Below are 24,373 nucleotides of genomic sequence, written 5' to 3' on the forward strand. Positions count from 1 at the left end.
TCCGACCATCTAGCAACCTAACATAATCTGATGAAACAAAACTACCCCGGTCGGCTGGGAACTCGCTGGAACCGATGTGTTCTCCCATCAGATTGCCGCGTCTCAGGTTTCCGATTACTGCATCGATGCATTTCTCGTGAAGATGCAGTAATGTTGATGTTTCACAATCTGAGAATGTGTCTCGGTCGAAGATTCGCGTGAATGGGCTATCGGGAATGGACTGTGTACATAACTATATCTCACAGTATGTTCCATTTTAAATGTTTTTTAATTAAACTGTAGAAAAAGTCATGTTTTCTTTCACATTACCATTTTATTCATTCAAACACAAGCTCTTCATTACATATTAGAAGTTGAAAGCGAAACTGAGTTCGTACGGAATCAGTTATTATTAACTAAAAACAAAGTAAGGTCATCAACTTAAATATCTGTGAATCTGTTACAACATGTAACGATAATCGATATGAGCTACTTATAAGTACGTTCAATTCGAACGATTGTATAATTTTTGCACAACCTTTTCAAACAAAAATTTGTTCAGTTCAACTGTTAAGATATTGAAAAGAGTATCTTCCCCAAGTGTTAACCTAGAACTTGTAAGTATCAGTGCTAAAGCACTGAACGCTCGTTCTACCGACTACTGGTTTGATGGCGTCGCGAGAACAACTGCAGCAATGCAGATTAGTTCGGGATGACTGGTTTTCCTTTTTAGCCAGAAATCCCAAACGTCGAAAATACAGCTTCTCCGTTGCTCAATTTCGATCGCATTGAGCTGTTGGTTGAAATTATGATCATCGGCGATGTTTGAGTTGGCGTTTCCGCCCAAAAATTCCAACAGGAAGGAATCATTTTCATCCTCCTCTTTTAACGAGCTTTGTTGAGATTCTAAGGGGACTGGTGCATACATATTAGACTGATTTGATGTCTACAAAGGGTTATTTTGGCTCAGCAGAAAAAATCTTTCGAGAATCTATAAATTGGAACAAAACAATTTAAAGTTTTGATTACACAGTTGAAAGAAGAAAACTGATGTTGTTTTTCAAATTGATAAAATGACAAAAATAAAAAATACATGACACAAAGAACAAAAAAAAATGACTACAAAAACGAAAAAAAAAATGAAAATGATTAAACTGACAGAAATTACAGAAATGACAATATGGAAAAAAGAAAAACGACAAGAAAGACAATGACTAAGGAAACAACGAAGCTTACGAAAATAACTATTAGGACAAAAAAGACCAAAACTGACCAAAACATCAACGACTAAAATAACAAAGATGAAAAAATGACAAAATGAACAAATCAGCAATAAATACAAAAAACGACAAAGGTTTTCGGAACACTCCACACAATGCGAGAATTCCATTGAATTTTGTTGAGTATTGACCTTAACAGATGATTACGATACCACCGACTCAATTTATTTAAAAATTAGTCGGCAGTTCAGCCGATATACGAATAAGAAAGCTCGATAAGAGTTACATTTATTTATGTGACTTGACCTTTGAACGCTAATTGAGAACTGGGTAAGCATGCTTCAGATGGAGTGAATTCTAACCACGAATTGGTTGAGCAGCCGCACTAGGGATTAAATAATCAAAGTTTTTCTCACCTAGTCTCGTTCCTGTCCGTTACCGCTTTGATCCTCAAATGCTTCTGGACCTCTTATGACCTCAATTATCCTGACAATTAGTATCTTCTCCTTATGCTGCGCCTGGCCAGGATGATTGCCGCCAACCCGACACAATGTGGTGTAAACGGGCGAACTGGTAGAGTTAATTTAATCCTCTCCGATCTTATAAACAACCAAAATTGCTGCTCCATACTTTCTTCAAGACCGTATTCCAAAACAATTCTCACTTCCGGTAAAAATTCAGTATTCGCATAAAATTGTGATGTTAGAGGCTACCACTCCGACTGTATCACCAGGCTGTACACTAGAGAATTTCGTACATTTCTTCAGCTTAATCGACTAAATTTTTAAATTTTTGAAGTGCCTCTTGGTATCTCTTCATTTAATGCCTTCGTTCTATGATAGTTTTTATAGTCGGTAGCAGATGTCATCTTCTGTTCATTGACCATGCGATCATGGCTGAATTCGTTCCTCCTAAAAATCAATTTTTCATTCCAAATTGCCAATTGCCAAACTTTAGAGATAAGCATTACGCGGATAAACAGTCGTACGTCTCGGTGGTCAAGTGGTTAGCTTGGTAAGACGGTAATCGCTGGTTCACTATGTGGTGACCGAAGAAGAAATTTCTAATTCACCCTTCCACAATACTCGCAAAGTCAAGTCGCGCACGAACTTTACTTCTCAAAGGACGCCAAAAGAATGAATGTTTTTTTTCTCATTCGGGTACAACATTTTTCTACACGCACACTCACTCAAAACTCTCCGAATGAAGTCTATTCAATGTATCCCGCTGAATTCGTTCAATAGGAGCATTACAAATGTTGCAATTCATTCAAGAGCATACTCCGTGATGCCAGTAAATTACACATATTGATTCTTCAATATTTTTCAAGAACAGCAAAACGTACGAATATTTCAAGTATTTTTCTTTACTACTGTTCTCTTGCCTATGTCCACCACACATTGATGGCATGGGTTCGATTCCCATCGCGGTACTGGGTGTTAAATGTTAATCTTAAGTTGTCTACGTCATTTATTCAGTCTGTAAAGCCTAAATCGGCTAAGACGGTGTTTGTCTTGAAAAAAAAAACTACACTTTTGGGCCAATTTGATTGTGAAAAATGATTTAGATGCGCTCAAATTGCATACGTTCTTTCACCAAACCCCTGATCTATGACGTAAGTCTAATCTCCTTCTTTCTAGGCCAAACTCTTTATTACGTTCTCCTCTTTAAAGCTCCACTCGTTGATACAATCATTTTGCTGTTTTCTTTCCATTTGAGCGGAGTGGAATGATCTCCTTCCGAAAATCATTTTCACCGCATTTTTCACAAACTGGATGCCAGAAGAAAATCCCCCAAGCTAGTTGCCGAGTGTGGAAATTGTCGGAGAACCAAAAATTTAATTCCCACACTCTGCTGCCAACCAAGGTTGTCCTTCTTTGAAGACTGCGAGAGAGAGAGAGAACGAGAAAACACAATGCCACATAACTATCTTGGCTGTGAATGTAATTTTGTCATCATCACACCTTCCATTCGGTTGTGGCACCACAATTTTCTGCAGCTATTCTGGCGCAGGAAAGTTCTACCGTTTTTCGCCAAAACGAAACCATTGGCTGGTCTTAAGGAGGTTTTCGACTATTTTCCAAGCTGTTGAGGAAATGAGAAAAGAAGCTGCCCTGCTCCTAAATAGGTATACCTACATACGCAAAAAGAAATCTTCACTGCTTCTTTGAAGAACAAACGAACTTTGCGAGCTGTCTTCACGTTTAGGTGAGTTGAATGGAAAATGGTGAAAGCCATAAGACGAATGAAGTCAGTTTATCTTATAACAGGAAACGATAATGGAGTATGTTAAAAATTCATTCGTATCCAGCAAACCACTACCTAGTAGTACAAGTTTTAATAAGATTTCCGGAAAGCTCTTTGGGTTCATTTAAGGTAGGGTTGCCATCCGTCCCGCAAAAGCGGGACATGTCCCGCTTTTTCTTGAGAAAACTTGTATGGTAGACTCAATATTCTCCGACTCGACCACTTTAAAATAGATGGTCCGTGCTTGAGAAAACGCTTCTTATAAAATCTCTTCCCAATCATTTTCAACTCCTATCAATTTTTTGTAATCCTCTTTTATCCATTTATGATTTTAAAAACTAGAAATGTTCTTATTTAAAGAACATGACATTCACCGATATGGCTGTAAAAATTAAATAGGTCAAACTTTTTTGAAATTTCACTGACTTACATTGGAGAAGCCTCAATTTAAGTTCATTGGTTCAACACAGAAACTCATTCAAATATAATGTTTTAAGTATTAATTATTCAAAATTAGCAGCATTTTTTTCAAAGTTGACATAAGACAAAACAACTCGTTTAGTTCTTTGGATTTAAGGTTGCCAGAATGTTTTCCAGACATACCCGGACCGGGGGAATCTGGGTAATTTTATCTTAAAACCAGGAGAAATCCGGGTATCTGATTTCAAAATTTTCAACCCAAAATCCCGGCAATATCCCATCAAATTTGGTCAAAACCACGGAACTATTCAATAAAAATTTAAAAAAATATACCTACATCAGAATATTTTTCTACCTCAAAACACATCAGCAGATTTGAAATCGTTTTGAGACTTCCGAAAATGTGTTCATGATTATTTAGATTTAACTTGCCAAAAAAATCTTTAACTTGGATGCAAAAATGAAAATTTATAATAACTCAATTTATGTTTTTCTATTAATTTTTAGAAATAAAGTGAATAAATCTGTGCAAAATCTAGGTTTTTTCTACAAAATTGGGTTCAGTTGAGCGCTCTCTTAGCACGTTCTAGAGATGTTAATATTTTTCTTTTGAAGAAAATATTCTTTAATTTGCTTCCAAATGATTATGGCTAAAGATATTTCTCCGGAACCCAAGCAGAATCCTTCGAATGTAAAGCTTAAAGAAAAGCAAACGTCAGATAACATGGAACTGGACTATCGAGCGAAAAAAAGTATTTTCAACCAAACAATGAATAAATGGAAATTGAATAAACTTGGTAGATGATCGAAAACGGCTGTTTAAAAATATGAAAACTTTCGTCAAATTCGGGATTTTAAATTACTCTGAACTCTACAACATTTTCGACTGAAGTGTACGCAGTTTACAAAGATGGAAGTTTTCTCAAGAATTTATTTTTTTTTAAACAAATTTCATTTATCCATTTTTAATTTCTTCCTATGAAATATTTAAGCTGAAGGAACATACAAATATATCTATGAGAATGGTCATAAACATTATGTTTTTATGAGCTTCCAAATGTCCCACTTTTTTCGGCAATGTCCCGCTTTTTTTTTCGTGAAATGTCCCGCTTTTTTCTGAAAGTATCTGGTAAGCCTAATTTAAGGAATTCTTCTTAAAAGTAATTTTATATTTTATTCCATAATGATGATAAAAATGTACAAAAATTGTAATCATAAGTAAAATCAAATAATTAGCTAGACATTCATTTTACAAAATAATTTAGACAACTTGAAGTTATAAAAATATCTTCTCTATTTGAGCAATATTTCTTACGTCGATGTAAATACCAGGTTTCCTATTCAATGAATGTTTCATAGTAGTATCTGAGACCCAAATTAAGAGTTTAAGGCGATTCAGGGATCAGATTTACTTGTTATTAAAAAGAAAGAACATAATAATAATACGATTTTGATTATATTTTTGTAAAAAATTAAAACAGCCAGAAACAAACTGCGGGGAAGATCGCCAAAAATAAGCGGACAGAACGCACCATCCCAAAAGGGTGGTCAAAATGGAACAATAATTTTACGAAATGTTATGATTGAAACATCAAATGTTTAATTACATGTTCATTGTAATTTTTTAAACTAACTATACTTTGGCAAAAAAGTCATTTATTACTAAACTTATCGAAAATTTTGCTTTTCAAAATAAACTTATCAATATTCTTATAGGTAAAACGCCTTCAGATAGGCAACGAAAATCAATTCCTCGACTGATATCGCGGCAAACATGACGACGGATTCGAGTCTAATATTGGTGCACCATTTCAACTCGAACAAGGACGAAATTTGATATAATTGCGCATTGTTATCGTAATTTGGGAGTCAGCACATAAAAAGAATGGCGTTTTGTTTCGCTATTCGGGTTTTCACTTTTCAGTATTCAAAGTTTGAGCGTAAAACATGTGGTCTTGTGGGCATTCTGCCAAAATTTTGAAACGATTGATTTAGTTAAAATCTGTGGGAAGTTCGTTAAATACAACAAGTTATCTATAGTCTTCCAAAAGTTCATACGAGTTGAAAAACGATTAACTGTAGTTCCTTAAGATTGCTTGTCATTTTTCATGGTTAACGTATAAGGTTTTATGGTAATTCAGCCATAAAACCTTATATGTTAACCATGAAAAATAACAGGTTTCACGCTGATTCCACTTATCCTTCTGTTTCTGAGAACTTAAGACGTTTTTGTGAACTTTTCATCTCATAAATGATGAAAAAGCTTGCATGCTACAATAAAAATGAAGAAAAACATCACTTGAAGCCATAGGTTGATGAATTTTTGAGAAAGAATGGCATGGACCACCTTACCCCGCTAGTGCGTTGTGTACAGTTTTCCCTAACTATTACCCGTGCTTTTACTTTTCCTAAAATCTGACTTCACAAATTTAAGGTATTAAGGTATCAAAACCGAAACTGTATTGTAGACTTGTAGCTTTGATTTGGTGAGACAATTTTTTTAAACTCTACTCAGATCAGATCAGAGCTCTTGCAATTACAAATAGGCCTATGGTTAACAATATAAGCAGAAGAACCCCGGTTAACCGAGTTCCGGTAATCCGAGCTTCCGCGTTATCCGATCCGCCGGCCGGACTCATGCTCAATCCTCACATTAACCAAGCTATGCACCAGGGAGGTATGCAAAACTGGAGCAAAAGAATACAGTTTTTCTGAACATAGAACCCCGCTTATCTGAGGTGATCGGTAGAAGGACCACTACGGAAAACTGAAACTTCGGATTTCAAGAAATACATAGGCCATCATATCCTCTTACTCTGATTCTGCATACCATTCAGGCGCATTGCTCCGAAAGGTCCATCTTGTATGAACATGATGGCTCGTAGAACCCGAAGCTCAGATAACCGGAGCATGGAAAAGCGAGGTTCTACTGTATTTCGTGTGGTACAACGTTTCGCTTACCCAATGTGGTCTTTCCCACAGCTAACTCGATTAAGTGGGGTCCTATCGTGATATGAATAGAAAACAAATGAAAAATTTGAAGCCTTAGCATAGATTTCGTTACTTAATTTGAATCCAAGATGAAATGTCAGTGAGATTCTGTTTTTATATTTATTGAAATGAAAAAAATATATTTGAAAAGGTATAGCAGAATCAACCAAATTTTATATTTCATTAAAAATTTTTCCTACCATAGGGTCAGAGAAAAAGAAAAAAAAAGCATTTGAAGTTTTAATTTTTAATTTAACACATCCGCAGAAATCGGAAACAAATCACGTGGTTGAGCTCATTAATCAAAAGACATCACTGTAAGAAGCGCCTGTGTGGGCTCTATTCCTTTAGGTCAATGATTTTCCATTTAAAAAAGAAATCCTTAAAAGCCTTTTTTAGGTTCGAATACCACACTTATTCGAATTTTATTTTAATACTAGCTGATTCCACACCACTTTCAACTTGGAATCCTCGATCACCAAATGACAGCATAACTTCGACTACAGCAGCAAAGCATGACATCACTTCATACATCAAAGTTACGTACCGTAAACTGGGGAAACTTTAACTTTTTTGATCAACATGAAATTTTTGCAGATAATCATCATTAACTAAGTAAAAAGTTAAAATATCTAAAAATCTGATTACTTCGTTTGTAAGCCTATAAGTAACAAATAAGCAACATTTGGTTTTTGATATAACTTAAAATGTAATTTTAAAATCTTGATATATCTGGTTTACGTATTCGATAATCTGCACTCGTCTAACCATAACCAAAACTTGATATTTAATGCGGGCCGGAGAGATCATAATACCCGTCAATCTCACCATCTTATGCGCAGCACAGCCTCTACCTGTCTTAGTCAACGTCGAATTTCTTTCATTGGTCCTACGAAGTTCAACAGCCTTTCAGAAGATATAAAACACAGCTCTAGTAGAAACTTTTTTAAGATCAAACTAATACAATACTTCAAAGTAAACCTAAACCAATAACCAACCACTAATTTAGCATTTTTTTTATTTATTTTTTTAAATTTTCTTAGCAGTAAATTTAGTTCTAATTATTTAGTTTTAGTTTTTTATTATCAATTCTTATAAATAAATAATTAATTGGTTAATCATTAAAATGGATCTCTTCAAAGGAATATTCTTCCACTGAGATTCATTGAGTAAAATTCTCTTTTGTTTTTTCATACTTCCTCGTAGTAAATAATATTTTTTACGTTCTCAGCATGATTAAAGTTTGTCCGCGTTTGAGTTTTGAATGTTATTTTCTTGTTTGCTGCCAGACATGCTGAGAACAGTTAGCGTCCATTACCAGGGGGCTCAAATGAGCTTTTTGGTATGGGGGAGTGTGGTGGGCCGCTGAGAAAAAAAAAAAAGATAAAATTACACCAAAAATAAAAACAAGAACACAACTGAAAACACTTCCACAGCAGAAACAACAGAAAAAACATCTAACATCTTCACATCAACAGAAAAACTCAAAGAGAAAGATAACACTGCTCTTGTAGATCATATCTAGCGTTACATTTCATAAGGGCGAAACTAGCAGTTAGCTCGAAACGAGAAAAACGCGTTTGAAATTTTGGAACACCTCATCAAATCCTATTTAAAAATCGACCACTTTTTGTTCAACAAAATCAAAATATGTGCATTATATTCACTTTTTGTTCGTTGGTTATCAAGAATTTTTTTCACTAAATTTCAGAGATTTTCGAGTTCTCCTTTTTTTTGTTTTCGATTCCAGTTACGCCTGCAAGTTTCGCTATAATTTCATTTAGTCTGGCAAAGCGGATGACGGGCAGAGGTGCTAGGTGTCCTGATTTATCAGGATTTGTCCTGATTTTCGAGAGACCGTCCTGATTTTTCAAAAACCCTCGAGTTGTCCTGATTTTTTAAAATGTGTCCCTAAAATGTCCTGATTTGTCCTGATTTTCATAAAAACCTCGTAAATATGATCAAATTTGTAGTTAAACTATGAGAAAATCGAATAAATAGGTGATAACATATTTAATCCCATTTAAAAGATGGTAATTTTCGGTTCAGATGATATTTGAATGGTGTTTTTTGATATGAACTACCGGCCAGCCGACAAGCTGCGTATTGTTGTTGCATAAACCAAGGCGTTTATAGCACATGTGTTACGCCTTTATTTATGCAATCTTAGCAGAAATCCTTATAATTTTCATAAATCGAGAGATGTCCTGAAAAATCCTGATTTTTAACTTCGCGTTGTCCTGATTTTTGACGAAACCACCTGGCACCCCTGATGACGGGAGCCAATCGAACTGTCACTTGCAATGGGAGCCAATCGAGCATTCATCCAAAAATGTTCAAGCCCTTGTATGACTCTTTCGAATGCAAAATTAAAAATTGTTTCTCAGTTAAGCAAATTACATGATATTTTGATAACTTGAATTCGTAATGCTTTCTTAAAAAAAAATGAAATGGAATTATTAAAAAAAAATGATCTTCGAAAAGCATATTTAAAAATAATTTAAATTTTGATAAGTTTTTTTTTCGATTTAGTATGTCACGGGAGTTTATTTCGAAGAAAAAATCAATCGAAGTAACCATTGGTTTAATTTCTTGTTGTGAAGTTTATCATTTCGGACAAACTGAGTAAGCGATCCGCTGAAAATTTTGGTTTTTGTGTTTAAAAATGAAGTGTTTTTTACGGAAATTGCTCCAACAGCTCAAGATTTACGCTGAAAAATGTTGGATACTTTCGTTTTCCAAAAGAGGAATCTCGTTGGATTCTGTTTTGCGAACAACCAGCTGACGTTCTTTTGCCGGAGAGTGCTAGACATTGCAGAGTAGGAAGTAATTTAAATATTTGGCCTTTTGCCGATTGCGGATACACTCAAACTGAATTCCTGGATGAAGCGTTTCTGCACCAAGAAGGGTTAGGAGGTGTAGCTGTGGGACAACAGTTTGCGACCAATGCTTCTTGCAATCGTTGCACAGAGTCTTCTAGGTATTTATAAAAACTTTAAATACAATGCGAAATTTACAAATGAGTGAATAACATAAGTGAAAATTTTAGAAGAATCCATTGTGCATAGTTCAGATGCCGCCCGAGCTCACCAACCGAGATATTTTGCCAGTTTGTCCCTAAGTTCCCCTATATTTGTCAAACAAGGCAGAAAAAAGAATGTTAAGACTTGAACATTTTGAACCAAATTGGATAGAAATTGTGTGATTTTTTTTCGTAAAATCAAATGAAGATTGTTTGAGACACATATTTAAACATCGGTTAAAACAATAATATCTCCATTTTCCAAAGCGTGTGGTGGCTCAAACAGTCTTCATTCGATTCCTTGAAAAAAAATCACACAAAATCGGTCTTATTCAGTTCCAAATTTTGAAATTCGATCATAATTTTTTCCAAAAGTATTTAAAAAAATAGGGGAATAGGGGCTCAAAAGGAGTTATACCTTCGTTGGTGAGCTTATGCGGCATCTGAAAGGATGTCTTATCAATTCTTCGGAAATTTTCACTTAAAAAAAGAATGTTTTCATAGATTTTGTAAGTCTAAGAAAACATATATTCAATGTCTTCGCAGTTCAAACGCTTTTTTGCGCAAAGTACTTACTAAATTTTTTTGTTAATTTATTTCTCACAGAACTCTTCAGGAGTGCCAGGAAGAAACGCTGAACTTGAAAAGAAAGCTTGAAAACATCTCTGCAAAAGTAGGATCGGATCAATTCCGATAGATGAGCGGTAACTTGAAAAGATTGAGAAAATGGTTGGAATCGAGCATCATCGAAGGATTGCGCTGTAGATTTGCTTGTGGTTCAATGGCATATGAAATCGAGAGCAAAAAGCGATTTCTTCCAAGTGGAAGAACTCTGAGGAATCGACTGCAATCAATTCATTTTGATAGTGGTGTACTTGAAGAAGTTTACCAGCTACTTTCTCACAAAGAATGCCATATTGAAGAAGCCGATAAAAAATGTATCCTGATTTTTGACGAGATGGCCATTCAACCGGGATTAAATTTTTGTAACAACCTGAAAAAGTTTATCGGAGAACACACGCTTCCTGAACATTCTGGTTTAGCCAATCATGTCATGGTGTTCATGTTGGCCGGGCTTCGAAGAAGATGGAAACAGGTTGTTGCATATTTTTTTTCGGGAGATTCGATTGAACATGGGTGCCTTAAAGAAATAATCTTCCGAATCATCTCCAGATCAGAATCTGCTGGACTGCGTGTGTATGCAGTTATCAGCGACTGCGGAAGTAATTTCTTTTTTATTTTAATTTGTTATTTCAATGTTATTTATGTCAGAACCTAATTTTTAATAGATGGTTTTCAACTGTTCCAGGCTACAACAAACGTTTTTGGAATGATGAAGGAGTACTCCATACGCGTGAGAAAGTGCTCACCAATCGTTCAATCCAGCATCCCGCTGATTCACATCGCCGACTTGAAATCATGCCGGATACGATCCACGTATTCAAGAGCATGATCCAAGGCTGGGTCGCAAACCTTGTGATACAAGTTGACGAACAAACGGTTGAAGCATTTGGTCTTTCATCGTCGGTAGCCGATATAAGACATTTGCGACAGCTTGTTCTGTTCGAAATGGATTGTGATCTTCGCATGGCATGTGGACTCAAGATTGAAGACGTCGATTTCTCGAAGGGCATGTCCAGCTTCGCAAAAACGCACATTTTGTCATATTTTGACATATTTTGTCACACACGGTCAACTCAGTTACGCCTATTGGCTCTACACGAATAAAAAAAATTAACCCCATTTTTAATAGGCGTAACTTCACGTACCAAAGAAAATGCATCAACAGGAAGTTTCGCCCAAATGCATTTTATTAACTTTTCGAAAGATTTAAGTGATTTTAAGATGAAACTGCGTTTATTAGGTAAAGTGCAACAGCGTATATCCGGAATGACGGTTAACTCGATTTGTTTACATTTGGCAGTTTCGCCCTTTTGGAATGTTACGCTAGATATGATCAAAACAGGTAACAAAAAGGTTTAAGTGATACAAGGGTGTTAGATTCAAGCTACAGCAAACACACTTTGATTTTTTTGGAAATGTGTCATATAATTAATACTTCTTACACTGCCAACCAGCGAACGGATGCTAAGAACTTGAATTCCATCTTTTTTCGGTTCATGATATTCTAAACAAACATAACTACAAGAAACCAAATCCGCCATCTGTCAAAAATAATGAAAACGATAGCAACCCGAGGGGAACGGAGAAAATATGATTTCACTGAGTTCTGCCTCCTAAAAGCAACAGCTAAGTGTTTTCTCGATATTTGATGAGATTTTGAAAATTTAAAAATTTCACATAGTAGACTCCTTTATTAGTTTGATGGATGATCTTATTTGAAAAACTCCATTTACAGTGAAATTATTCTAATAATGGAATCTAAAATAGTACGCTTTTACAAAAGCAAGACACAACGACTATTTGAAAGTAGGGTTAGAGTATTTCGATACAACAAAACATCACACATTTTCTGTAATTTAGACTTTTTAGAATCCCTGAAGATGGTATCATACGACACCGAAACGTCGGGAATGGAATAAAATTCGTGTCATAAAAAAAGCTTGGACTGATTTGCCGTAAAAAAAATTAACATTATGTAATAATGTTATCATTTAATGACAACAAAAAAAAATGATGACATAGTTTCTCACACCCTAAGATAGTTTTTTTTAAGTTTTTGATTCTCATAGAAAATTTCAAAAATCAGGCAATAGATGTAGAGTTTTTTACATTTTTCGATGCCGTTAAAAACTTTACCCAATATGACGGATTAACTTGATTATCACCTAGGGGAGATGGGGGCATAATGGCCACCTTAAGGAAAACGCTTATTTAACCATAGAAAATAGCTATAATATGGAGGTTACATTATTGTTTCGTGTTCAGACACTTGAAAAGCCTATTCCCTTACGGGCTGAAACGTGAAAAACTAGATGAAAACGTTAAAAAATGCATTTTAAAAATTTTTGCCAAAGGCTGCAATCCAGCCACTGTAGAGGCATAATGAGAACCCCCCCTGAGGCAGTATGAGCACCATTAATCAGTGCAAGATGTGCGTTTTCTGCCGGGGAATCTAGCAGCGAATTCAACTCGATGATCAGGTGAGTCGTAGATTCATCAAACAAAGCAATAACAAAATAATCTAGGTCTGTTTGTAGAATACAAACAATTCACGCACGCTCATACATTATGTGCTTTGTTTGAAGGATGATGCTACTAGCCGTATAATGTTACAATAAAAAAATCGATCATGAATTGTAAATAGAAAAAAAATCACCTCGAACAGAAATCGAACTCTAGTCTTTTGATTACCTCTCCGACACCTTACCAATAGGCTAAATCGTCGGATGAAAACTAGTCAAGGTGTGGCTCTATAAATCAATTTTAATTTTCTGCTAGATTCTACGGCAGAAAATGCTCATTATGCCTCGATAATATGGTGCTCTATATGCCCCTAGTCAACAAATTTAAGTAAAAACGTGTTTTAAAATTGATAAAAGTGAAAAATCAAAAATTTTATGATGGTAAAAATTGAGAAACAATGTGTACATCATGTTGCAGTGCGTACATTATAGATCCAGGTGATTTTAAGATCATAAGAGCTTATTTCGTGATGCTCAAAAATTATAATATTATCGTTACTTGAGAACATAGCCGTTTTTTTTAAATATCTCTGTAAAGATGATAAGGATATTCCTGTTTTTGTGAAAAATTAATGCTATAGGAAGTACGAAACAAATCCTCATGAAAATTTATTTAAGAAAATACGTACTTTCATAGAAAAGTGAAGTGCTCATTATGCCCTGGGTGCTCGTTATGCCCTCATCTCCCCTACAAACTTTATATTGCTTTTGTTATCCTACATCAACACTTTTTTTTTATAATTCATTTAGGTACCAGTCTTGACTGAAATACATCAAAATGCAAGTCAAAGATTCACCTTTGAAACCTCGTTTCCATATGCTGGAATATGATCTTTCAAAATTTAATGCATGCAAACATTAATGTTTATGATATGAGCTAGTAGATTTCTTTGTAGTATTTTTTACCCTAAATGTATGCAGCACTTTTATACTTTTTCTTTAAAACAATTTTTCACAGAAAATGTAAAATTTAATTCGAACAAAACGAAAAATTACTGCAATTGATGATTTATGCGTTATGACATCACAAATCAATCAAAAACTATAACATTTCAAACGTTTTCATTTTATTTTTCATTAAAAACAAAGTTTGTTGCAACTTGCCCTTTTGCTTAGTAGGGTGAAAAATAACTGGTTAAACCGATTTTTTATGATTACGTCTATTTTATGTTCCATCAACCTTAAAACTTTTGATGTACAACCGGTATGATTATCTGTGGAAATTCAGTTTTTAGAAGCCATTGAAGTTGAAAAGTTGACGGTACTAAACAAAATTAAATTAATGTTGAGAATTTTTACCTTTGATTAGGGTTACCTAAATGTTGATCGAAGAATAGGTCAAATAACCTTGTACGCATATTTCTCGAGCCGTCAAAAGCGCCTTTCGCAATCCATTATGCAAGCTCACCTCATTTAGATGAACATCTCCCTTGTTCAACGAAAGTAAGTAAGTAGATAGGTAGGTTCGTATTCAAGTTACTTCCCAAGAAGACACCCGTCAAAGAAATAAACCTCGAACGGAAGTTGAAACGCCAGAGCGACGAGACAGACAATTAAACCTGTCGTGGTTTGTCGTTTCGTTATTTTTTTTCCTACTCCTTGTTTGAGAATCGTGTCTCTCTATTGTTTGAGAATTGTGTCTCTCTCAGTTGTCACAGCGATTTGCGTCTCTGAAGTCGTCGTCATCGTCTGTTCACATCGTATGGAAATTGTGTGACGTTCGCTCACACTTTGTGACACACGACATCAGCGAATGTACAAAGCTACAAGCTACCTACTTCCATCATCCGAAAGAAGCGGAACGAAGCCAAGAATAGTCGAGGGCTAGTTGAATGCCTGGCAGGGTTCCCCATTTCGAAATTTTTCTAGCAAGTTGAGTTTTCATAAAAAGTTGTAAAACAAAATTTTAAAAGATTGAATTTAAGCTGGATTCATCATTATTGAGCCCACAGCTTTAATTTTCAATCCCATTTTTATTTCAAAGTCAACGGAAACATCAGATCAAGAAATAATTGATTCAAACATTTTTCCCGGAAGTAGCTAAAATCTGAACCTGGAGCTTTTAATTTATTAATTCATTCTCGAATGGAAGTTCTTTGAGCATTTCCGACTTCTTCAGCTGTTTGTAGGTCTACTTTTTCCCAACCAGCCAGCCCGGCAACGTGCTTCTAAACCAGAAAACCAGCACCGCGAAAGCACTTACACAAAGCACATCTCGAGGAGATCAACAATGGACAACGAACGACGTTGGCGCATGAAATACCCAGAAAAAAAAAACGACTGGAGACAAGTTCAAGGGAAGCTTTTTCGCTCCTCTTTTGTGGCTTTTTTGCTCAATGTCAGAAGCTACCTCGAAATATCACCCACCCACACACACATTTTTTTTGTTCGTTTTCGTTTCGGGGAAGCATTTTTGGTGTCTTTTTGCTTTGAAGCTTTGTGTTGTGCAAAATCAACACACAACAGCTCATCAGGTGGAAATAAAAGCATTGGCGAGTTGGTTGCAAAGTAGGTGTAAAATTGTGCGGATTTATGTTTCATCGCAGATCAAGGTTTTGGGTTCCACACTTCATTGTTGCGTAAATAGAAGGTCTTCCAGTGATTTTGTGAATCTCGAGATGAATTGACCAAATAACTTTTATCAGACTCAGCATCATTGTCGACCGTAAACTTTTTTTTACATTCGGTGATCATGGGGTCTTTTTTAAGACCTTTGAAAAGAAAAAAATCGGCAATTCTGACAATTTGCCGCATTAATGAAGAGAAGACTCTTCTCTAGTAAAAAATCGATCGAGGGGTCTGGAATATGGATGCCATATGTACTCTTTTTCGATCGAGAAATCGACAAGCTCTTCTTTTTGTGAAATTTCACCAACTGTACTCTATTTTTGTTCAAAGACATTTGATCAGAAAAACCAAATATATCTCCCATTTTGTTTTCATATACATGCATATTTGGTCGTTATAAACAGTTATCGCAATGAGCGCCTTTGAGTATGCAAGCAGTAATGAATATGCTCAAAATGTAGGTTATACAGTATTGTTCCGATTTTGTCAGCTCTCGATTTTGTCTACCCCCGATTTTGTCTATCCTCGATTTTGTCAGCATTTTATCCCGGTTTTGTCAGCCTTTAAATTTAGTTGAAATTTTCTGCTTTTGAACTAAAATTCCCAGTCATTTAACACTGTATGTTTTTTTTGGGGTTGTCCTGACCCACGTAGAGGACCACCCATTAACCACTTGGTATTTTAGGGACCATTCAAATATTACGTAACGCTTTCAGGGGGAGGGGGTATAGCAGTTTGTTACGCTTTGTGGATTTTGCTTAGAAATTTTGAGACGATTGTGTTACGTAGGGTGGAAGGGGGGTTGAAAATGCTCGAAAATTGCGTTACGTAATATTTGAACGGCCTATTCTGGAGAAACATACCTTTTCTAGGGTAGGATGCAGCAAAATGCAAATCAAAGAGAAACCTTGTAAATTTCGTTTCCATATGCTGGAATTTCATTGTTTTGCATAACACATTTGAAATTTTTGATATTTTGGTAATTTTCGTAATTTTTTTTTAAATTTTTGTTATGTTTGTAATTTTTGTCGCTTAGTCATCTTTTAAATTTTGTAATTTTTAAAATTTTGTGTAATTTTTGTATTTTTTGTCATTTTTGAAATTTTTGTACATTTGTTATTTTTGCAATTTTCGTAATTTTTGTAATTTTCATAATTTTTGTAATATTTGTTACTTTAGAAATTATTGTCATTTTTGTAATTTTTGTATTTTTGTATTTTCTGTAATTTTCTAATTTTTGTATTTTTTTATAATTTTCGTAATTGATGCTATTTTCGTAATTTTTGTATATTTTGTAATTTTTATAATTTTTATAATTTTTGTAATTTTTGTAATTTTTGAAATTTTTGTAATTTTTGTAATTTTTGTAACTTTTGTAATTTTTGTAATTTTTGTAATTTTTGTAATTTTTGTAATTTTTGTAATTTTTGTAATTTTTGTAATTTTTGTAATTTTTGTAATTTTTGTAATTTTTGTAATTTTTGTAATTTTCGTAATTTATGTAATTTTTGTAATTTTTGTAATTTTTGTAATTTTTGTAATTTTTGTAATTTTTGTATTTTTTTTAATTTTTTGTAATACATACTTTGAATTTTTGAAATAAATATAATTTTTGTTATTTTCATAATTTTTGAAATTTTTGTTTTTTTTTGTATATTTTTTAATTTTTGTAATTTTGGAACTTTTATAATTTTTGTTTTTTTTGTTTTTTTTTTGTAATTTTTGTAATTTTTTTAATTTTTGTTATATTTTTAATTTTTGTTATAATTGAAATTTTTGTAAGTAATATAGTTTTTGTTATTTTTATAATTTTTGTAATTTTTGTAATTTTTGTATTTTTTGTAATTTTTGTAATTTTTGTAATTTTTCTATTTTTTGTAATTTTTGTTATTTTTGTAATTTTTGTAATTTTTGTAATTTTTGTAATTTTTGTAATTTTTGTAATTTTTGTAATTTTTGTTATTTTTGTAATTTTTGTAATTTTTGTAATTTTTGTAATTTTTGTAATTTTTGTATTTTTTGAAATTTTTGTAATTTTTGTAATTTTTGTAATTTTTGTAATTTTTGTAATTTTTGTAATTTTTGTAATTTTTGTAATTTTTGTAATTTTTGTAATTTTTGTAATTTTTGTAATTTTTGTAATTTTTGTAATTTTTGTAATTTTTGTAATTTTTGTAATTTTTGTAATTTTTGTAATTTTTGTAATTTTTGTAATTTTTGTAATTTTTGTAATTTTTGTATTTTTTGTAATTTTTGTTATTTTTGTAATTTTTGTAGTTTTTGTAATTTTTGTAATTTTGGTAATTTTTTTAATTTTTGTAATTTTTGTAATTTTTGTAATTTTTGTAATTTTTGTAATTTTTGTAATTTTTGTAATTTTTGTAATTTTTGTAATTTTTGTAATTTTTGTAATTTTTGTAATTTTTGTAATTTTTGTAATTTTTGTAATTTTTGTAATTTTTGTAATTTTTGTAATTTTTGTAATTTTTGTAATTTTTGTAATTTTTGTAATTTTTGTAATTTTTGTAATTTTTGTAATTTTTGTAATTTTTGTAATTTTTGTAATTTTTGTAATTTTTGTAATTTTTGTAATTTTTGTAATTTTTGTAATTTTTGTAATTTTTGTAATTTTTGTAATTTTTGTAATTTTTGTAATTTTTGTAATTTTTGTAATTTTTGTAATTTTTGTAATTTTTGTAATTTTTGTAATTTTTGTAATTTTTGTAATTTTTGTAATTTTTGTAATTTTTGTAATTTTTGTAATTTTTGTAATTTTTGTAATTTTTGTAATTTTTGTAATTTTTGTAATTTTTGTAATTTTTGTAATTTTTGTAATTTTTGTAAATTTTGTAATTTTTGTAATTTTTGTAATTTTTGTAATTTTTGTAATTTTTGTAATTTTTGTAATTTTTGTAATTTTTGTAATTTTTGTAATTTTTGTAATTTTTGTAATTTTTGTAATTTTTGTAATTTTTGTAATTTTTGTAATTTTTGTAATTTTTGTAATTTTTGTAATTTTTGTAATTTTTGTAATTTTTGTAATTTTTGTAATTTTTGTAATTTTTGTAATTTTTGTAATTTTTGTAATTTTTGTAATTTTTGTAATTTTTGTAATTTTTGTAATTTTTGTAATTTTTGTAATTTTTGTAATTTTTGTAATTTTTGTAATTTTTGTAATTTTTGTAATTTTTGTAATTTTTGTAATTTTTGTAATTTTTGTAATTTTTGTAATTTTTGTAATTTTTGTAATTTTTGTAATTTTTGTAATTTTTGTAATTTTTGTAATTTTTGTATTTTTTGTAATTTTTGTTATTTTTGTAATTTTTGTAGTTTTTGTAATTTTTGTAATTTTGGTAATTTTTTTAATTTTTGTAATTTTTGTAATTTTTGTAATTTTTGTAATTTTTGTAATTTTTGTAATTTTTGTAATTTTTGTAATTTTTGTAATTTTTGTAATTTTTGTAATTTTTGTAATTTTTGTAATTTTTGTAATTTTTGTAATTTTTGTAATTTTTGTAATTTTTGTAATTTTTGTAATTTTTGTAATTTTTGTAATTTTTGTAATTTTTGTAATTTTTGTAATTTTTGTATTTTTGTAATTTTTGTAATTTTTGTAATTTTTGTAATTTTTGTAATTTTTGTAATTTTTGTAATTTTTGTAATTTTTGTAATTTTTGTAATTTTTGTAATTTTTGTAATTTTTGTAATTTTTGTAATTTTTGTAATTTTTGTAATTTTTGTAATTTTTGTAATTTTTGTAATTTTTGTAATTTTTGTAATTTTTGTAATTTTTGTAATTTTTGTAATTTTTGTAATTTTTGTAATTTTTGTAATTTTTGTAATTTTTGTAATTTTTGTAATTTTTGTAATTTTTGTAATTTTTGTAATTTTTGTAATTTTTGTAATTTTTGTAATTTTTGTAATTTTTGTAATTTTTGTAATTTTTGTAATTTTTGTAATTTTTGTAATTTTTGTAATTTTTGTAATTTTTGTAATTTTTGTAATTTTTGTAATTTTTGTAATTTTTGTAATTTTTGTAATTTTGTAATTTTGTAATTTTTGTAAATTTTGTAATTTTTGTAAGTTTTTTTATTTTTCTTGTGTAATCCATTTTTTCCATCTTTTTGTCTTAAAAAAAAAAAGAAAAAAACGTTTATGTCTTTTTTGTCCTCCATCTTTATAATTTTTATCATTTTGAAATTTTTTCTTTATCTGATATTTTAATCATTTTTGTCATTTTTATCATCAAATAAAAAACAATGTTTTTAGTCGTTCTGTAATCACATTAGTAGTTCTAATTCCGGAAATGGTTCCCGCTCTTTATTTTGCAGAAAAATGACATCCGAATGACAATGAACTTGAACTCGAATCTACCAACTTTTCGTTACGTAGTATTTCAGAAGCTTTTGAATTAAACCGGAAGCGATGGAACGAAACATGACTGACCAAACCACGTGGAAGGAGCGAGATTATGATGGCAACGCGAAAACTTAGTACTACCTATTTGACTCGAAGCACCATGACTGAAGTGTAGTAGCTAGGGTACATACATATCTACTACTAGGGCGTTCTCCTGCTTTCGGGTGCTTTATGGTGTCAGACATAATCGTAAAGTATCGTCCCTTTTCACTCAAAACTTGTAATCGTGTGGAAAACGCCGGAATCTTTCTTTGTTCAGATGCCATTTTATTTTATTGCAACATTCATTTATGATCTTCCGCTCACTGGTTATTACCGCCATTATATTCTCCCACTCTTCTCTCCGGCAGCGAATGGTAACATTTTTTGTCGGCTGATATTACAATTTGGTTGAATTTTTGTTTCTCTCTCTATCTGTCTTTCCCACAGGTTATGGCCACATTGCCCCGAAGACACACATGGGCAAAATTTCCACCATTTTTTACGCCATCCTGGGAATTCCGCTGATGCTGCTTTGCCTGTCCAATATCGGAGACATTATGGCCAGTTCATTTCGGTAAGTACCCCCGCACGGAACTTTGGATTGATTTACCATGGTTGCACTCTGTTGAACATATCGCCAAGGAAATTGGCATCTCCTGGAAGGCCATTAGGGTGCAGAAGCTCAGTAAATATTGTGGGTTCGCGAATTTAAGTACTCAGTATGATAGCCAATCATCTCTCTCTCTATCAATCAACTTGTCTAGTTTTGCTTTCTTTAGCTGAATTTCATCTAAAACCGTCTACTTTCAATAACATTTTTAATAGTACTTCAAGTTAAGCATAACTAATTAAAAAAAATTATTTCCTTTTTTAATTATATCAGGTGTTTTCACAGCGTTCACTTTATCTTTCCTAAAATTCCTCTCCGATAAATTTCAACTGAATGGTAATTGAAAGGAATTCTTACTCTCTCGATAAAATGTGATAATTATTATTACTTATTACGCTTATTATTACGCTGCAGGCTAAAATTGATCCTGGGCCTAGAACAAGATTTTATGCCAAATTTCGGCCAGATCGGGTCTCGGGAAAGGGTCCTCAACAAGCCTGAAGTTTGAAGGGGACTTGGAGACATTTTGTTCGGGAGAAACATGAAAAACCAGTTTTTCATTGGTGGTTTGGTTAAATTCGGTCGATTTCATTTTCTTGAAGTCAAGATTATGACAAATATTTCATTCGTAGACTGCGTTTCGATTAGAGTTAAGATACTTCTTTATTTTAACATCGAAACGCGCTTCAAAAATGGGATTACTTTTTAAAAGGTGGTATTTATTCAACACTGTTAATGAGGCGTCTGTCGTGATTTTACGAATCTCAATTCAGAGTTAAAAATATCTGCGCTTTTAACGGCAATTCCATCTTATTCCCACCGGAAGGCCAAATCAAAACAATCAGCAGCAGCAGCCTTAAATATCTGCGCTTATCAAGGACAATTCCGTCTTATTTCCACCGGAAGGCCAAATCAAAACAATCAGCAGCAGCAGCCTTAAATATCTGCGCTTTTCAGGGGCAATTCCGTCTTATTTCCACCGGAAGGCCAAACCAAAACAACCAGCAGCAGCAGCCTTAAATATCTGCGCTTTTCAGGGGCAATTTCGTCTTATTTCCACAGGAAGGCCAAATCAAAACAATCAGCAGCAACAGCCTTAAATATCTGCGCTTTTCAGAGGCAATTCCGTCTTATTTCCAATGGAAAGCCAAACCAAAACAACCAGCAGCAGCAGCCTTAAATATCTGCGCTTTTCAGGGGCAATTCCATCTTATTTCCACAGGAAGGCCAAATCAAAACAATCAGCAGCAGCAGTCTTAAATATCTGCGCTTTTCAGGGGCAATTCCGTCTTATTTCCACCGGAAGGCCAAATCAAAACGATCAGCAGCAGCAGCCTTAAATATCTGCGCTTTTAACGGCAATTCTGTCTTATTTCCACCGGAAGGCCAAATCAAAACAATCAGCAGCAGCAGCCTTAAATATCTGCGCTTTTAACGGCAATTCCGTCTTATTTCCACCGGAAGGCCAAATCAAAACAATCAGCAGCAGCAGCCTTAAATATCTGCGCTTTTCAGGGGCAATTCCGTCTTATTTCCACCAGAAGGCCAAATCAAAACAACCAGCAGCAGCAGCCTTAAATATCTGCGCTTTTCAGGGGCAATTCCGTCTTATTTCCACCGGAAGGCCAAATCAAAACAATCAGCAGCAGCAGCCTTAAATATCTGCGCTATTTGTGCTTATTCTACCAACCACGCCATTGTCGTGATTTTACGAATCTCAATTCAGAGATTCACTTAAACACGTCTGTCGCTCGCAAGAATAGATCAATGACTGATTTTGTTTTGTTTGTTTGTCAAGTGCTGCCAAAATAGCAAATGTTCTCATAGAAATTTATTTTATTTTATTCATCTACAGTGTTGCCGAACACAACTATTATTTTATTTTATTCCTAATTAAATTTGATTTATTTTCTGTATATTCTTCATCTCATCCCTACAGCGTCAATATGTTCGACCGCCCCGACTCATTAACAGTAATGAATACCACCCGTGAAACATAGCTCATTTTTGAAGCCTAATAACTTGTTTATCTTAACTCTTTCGAATAGCAGTTTTCGGATAAAATATTTGTCACAGTTAAGGGTTTAAGAAAAACCATATTGAAAAGAAAGCAGCCGAAGGAAACCAAAGTTAAGGATGAAAAACTGTTTTTTCATGTTTCTTTCGTACAAAATATTTCAAAATGCCCTACAAACTTCAGGTTCTTTGAACGACTGATCCCGTGATCTGGCTCAAATTTAGCATGAGATCTTGTATTAGGCCGGTCTCTACGGTGAATGCAAAACACGGTTTTGGGGTTCACGGTGAGAAAATTTTAGCCAATGATGATTATTTTCACATATGTTTGGGTAACATTGGATGGATAATTGTTTTGATAATTGTTTCTTTTTGAGATATTATTTGAATGTTTTTTTCTTCTTTAACCAGCCTAAACGTAACATAAATAGAGAAAAAGTTTTAATAAAATTTATATCAAGTATAAAAAATATATGTCACACTATTCTTTACTTCGTATATTTAATAAAATAGCTTTTGACCTCAACGAATTAGTGAGCTCTCCCAAGCAACCAAAAGTCGCATACTAACTTCCAAAGTTCGCATTTGGCTGCAAATAGGTTTTATGAGATTTTCAGGTACCCATGTTACGTAAAAGTTACTCATAAACTTCCATTTCCTTCTGAAGGGTCAAAGCATTTAAAACGAAACTTTAAATCTCCTTTAAAGCAGTGGTTCAATTCTCAAAATGTGTGTAGCTTTGTTATTCAATCTGTAAAAAAATAACATTGTAATCAATCAAATAAACCTAGATAGACCGGCAATCTAGCGATCTATCATCTGGTTGTCAGAGCAATCTGTCAACCGATTTTTTTTCCGGCGCGTAGAAGGTTTTATATGTTCCCTTAGCTGAATAGCATTCTCTGCAGCCACTCTGAAATTAACTTCCAAGAACTTAAATTTTGGGCTGATTAGCATTCTCTTCAGACAGCAACGAAAGCTGAAGAGCTTTTTTGAACCCTTCTTATGGTAATTCTGGACGATTGGGCAGTCAATTTTTCTCGAGTTTAAACCCTTTATGAAGAAGAAAAAATAACAGAAGCAATCTAATGAAATTAACGAAAAACAACAATGAACTTTAAAAAAAAATTAAAAACATCAGTGAAGTGCCCAATTTTGTGAAAAGTTGTTAAAAATTTAATCTACACGAATATATCATAACGAAATTTCACGGTTTTGCCTTTCTTTCAGAAAGGTAGGGGAGAGTGGGGATACTTGATCACCTTTTCTTATTTTCACCATATCTTTTTGGAAAAATTTAGAAACTCGCCGTCTTTGACATTTTCTGACAGCTTGTAACTTCAAGTTTCTATGCTCCAAAAACTAGAACGATACTTGAAACCGTTGATGAACTAGAAGCATTTTCGTGGGAGTAAACAAATTGCGATTTTTCTGAAGTTAGGGGAGACTTGATCCCCTTTTGAAGGAGGCTTGATCATTTATTCAGGAAGCCCTAATCCTTGTATAAAAATCAAACAAAACCCCAAGATAGAATGTTAATTGACTATTTTGGTCATGTTTGTTCTCATTTCACAATTTATAGCAGACATAAGAAGAAAATTCTATAACTTTGTCTCAACGCTAAAAACATTGCCTACTTAAAGGCGCTATTTTTTATAATTAAGAGAAAATTAATTATTTTTGCGCTTTTCTTCTGACAATTGTTTGATAAATATTAGTTTTTGGATAAATATTAGTAATTTCGTAATCAGCA

General features: G+C 32.6%; 1 protein-coding gene across 1 annotated transcript in view; it reads left to right on the forward strand.

The window, feature by feature from the left end:
- Window positions 1-24,373, forward strand: part of LOC129741892 (uncharacterized) — a 382,622-nt gene that overhangs the window by 296,125 nt on the left and 62,124 nt on the right. The window contains exon 6 of the mRNA XM_055733708.1: window positions 20,442-20,568. Coding sequence (XP_055589683.1) covers window positions 20,442-20,568 — 127 coding nt within the window. The remainder of the gene's footprint in view (window positions 1-20,441; window positions 20,569-24,373) is intronic.

This window comes from Uranotaenia lowii, chromosome 2, assembly GCF_029784155.1.
Source record: "Uranotaenia lowii strain MFRU-FL chromosome 2, ASM2978415v1, whole genome shotgun sequence".
In the NCBI taxonomy this organism is placed as follows: Eukaryota; Metazoa; Arthropoda; class Insecta; order Diptera; family Culicidae; genus Uranotaenia; species Uranotaenia lowii.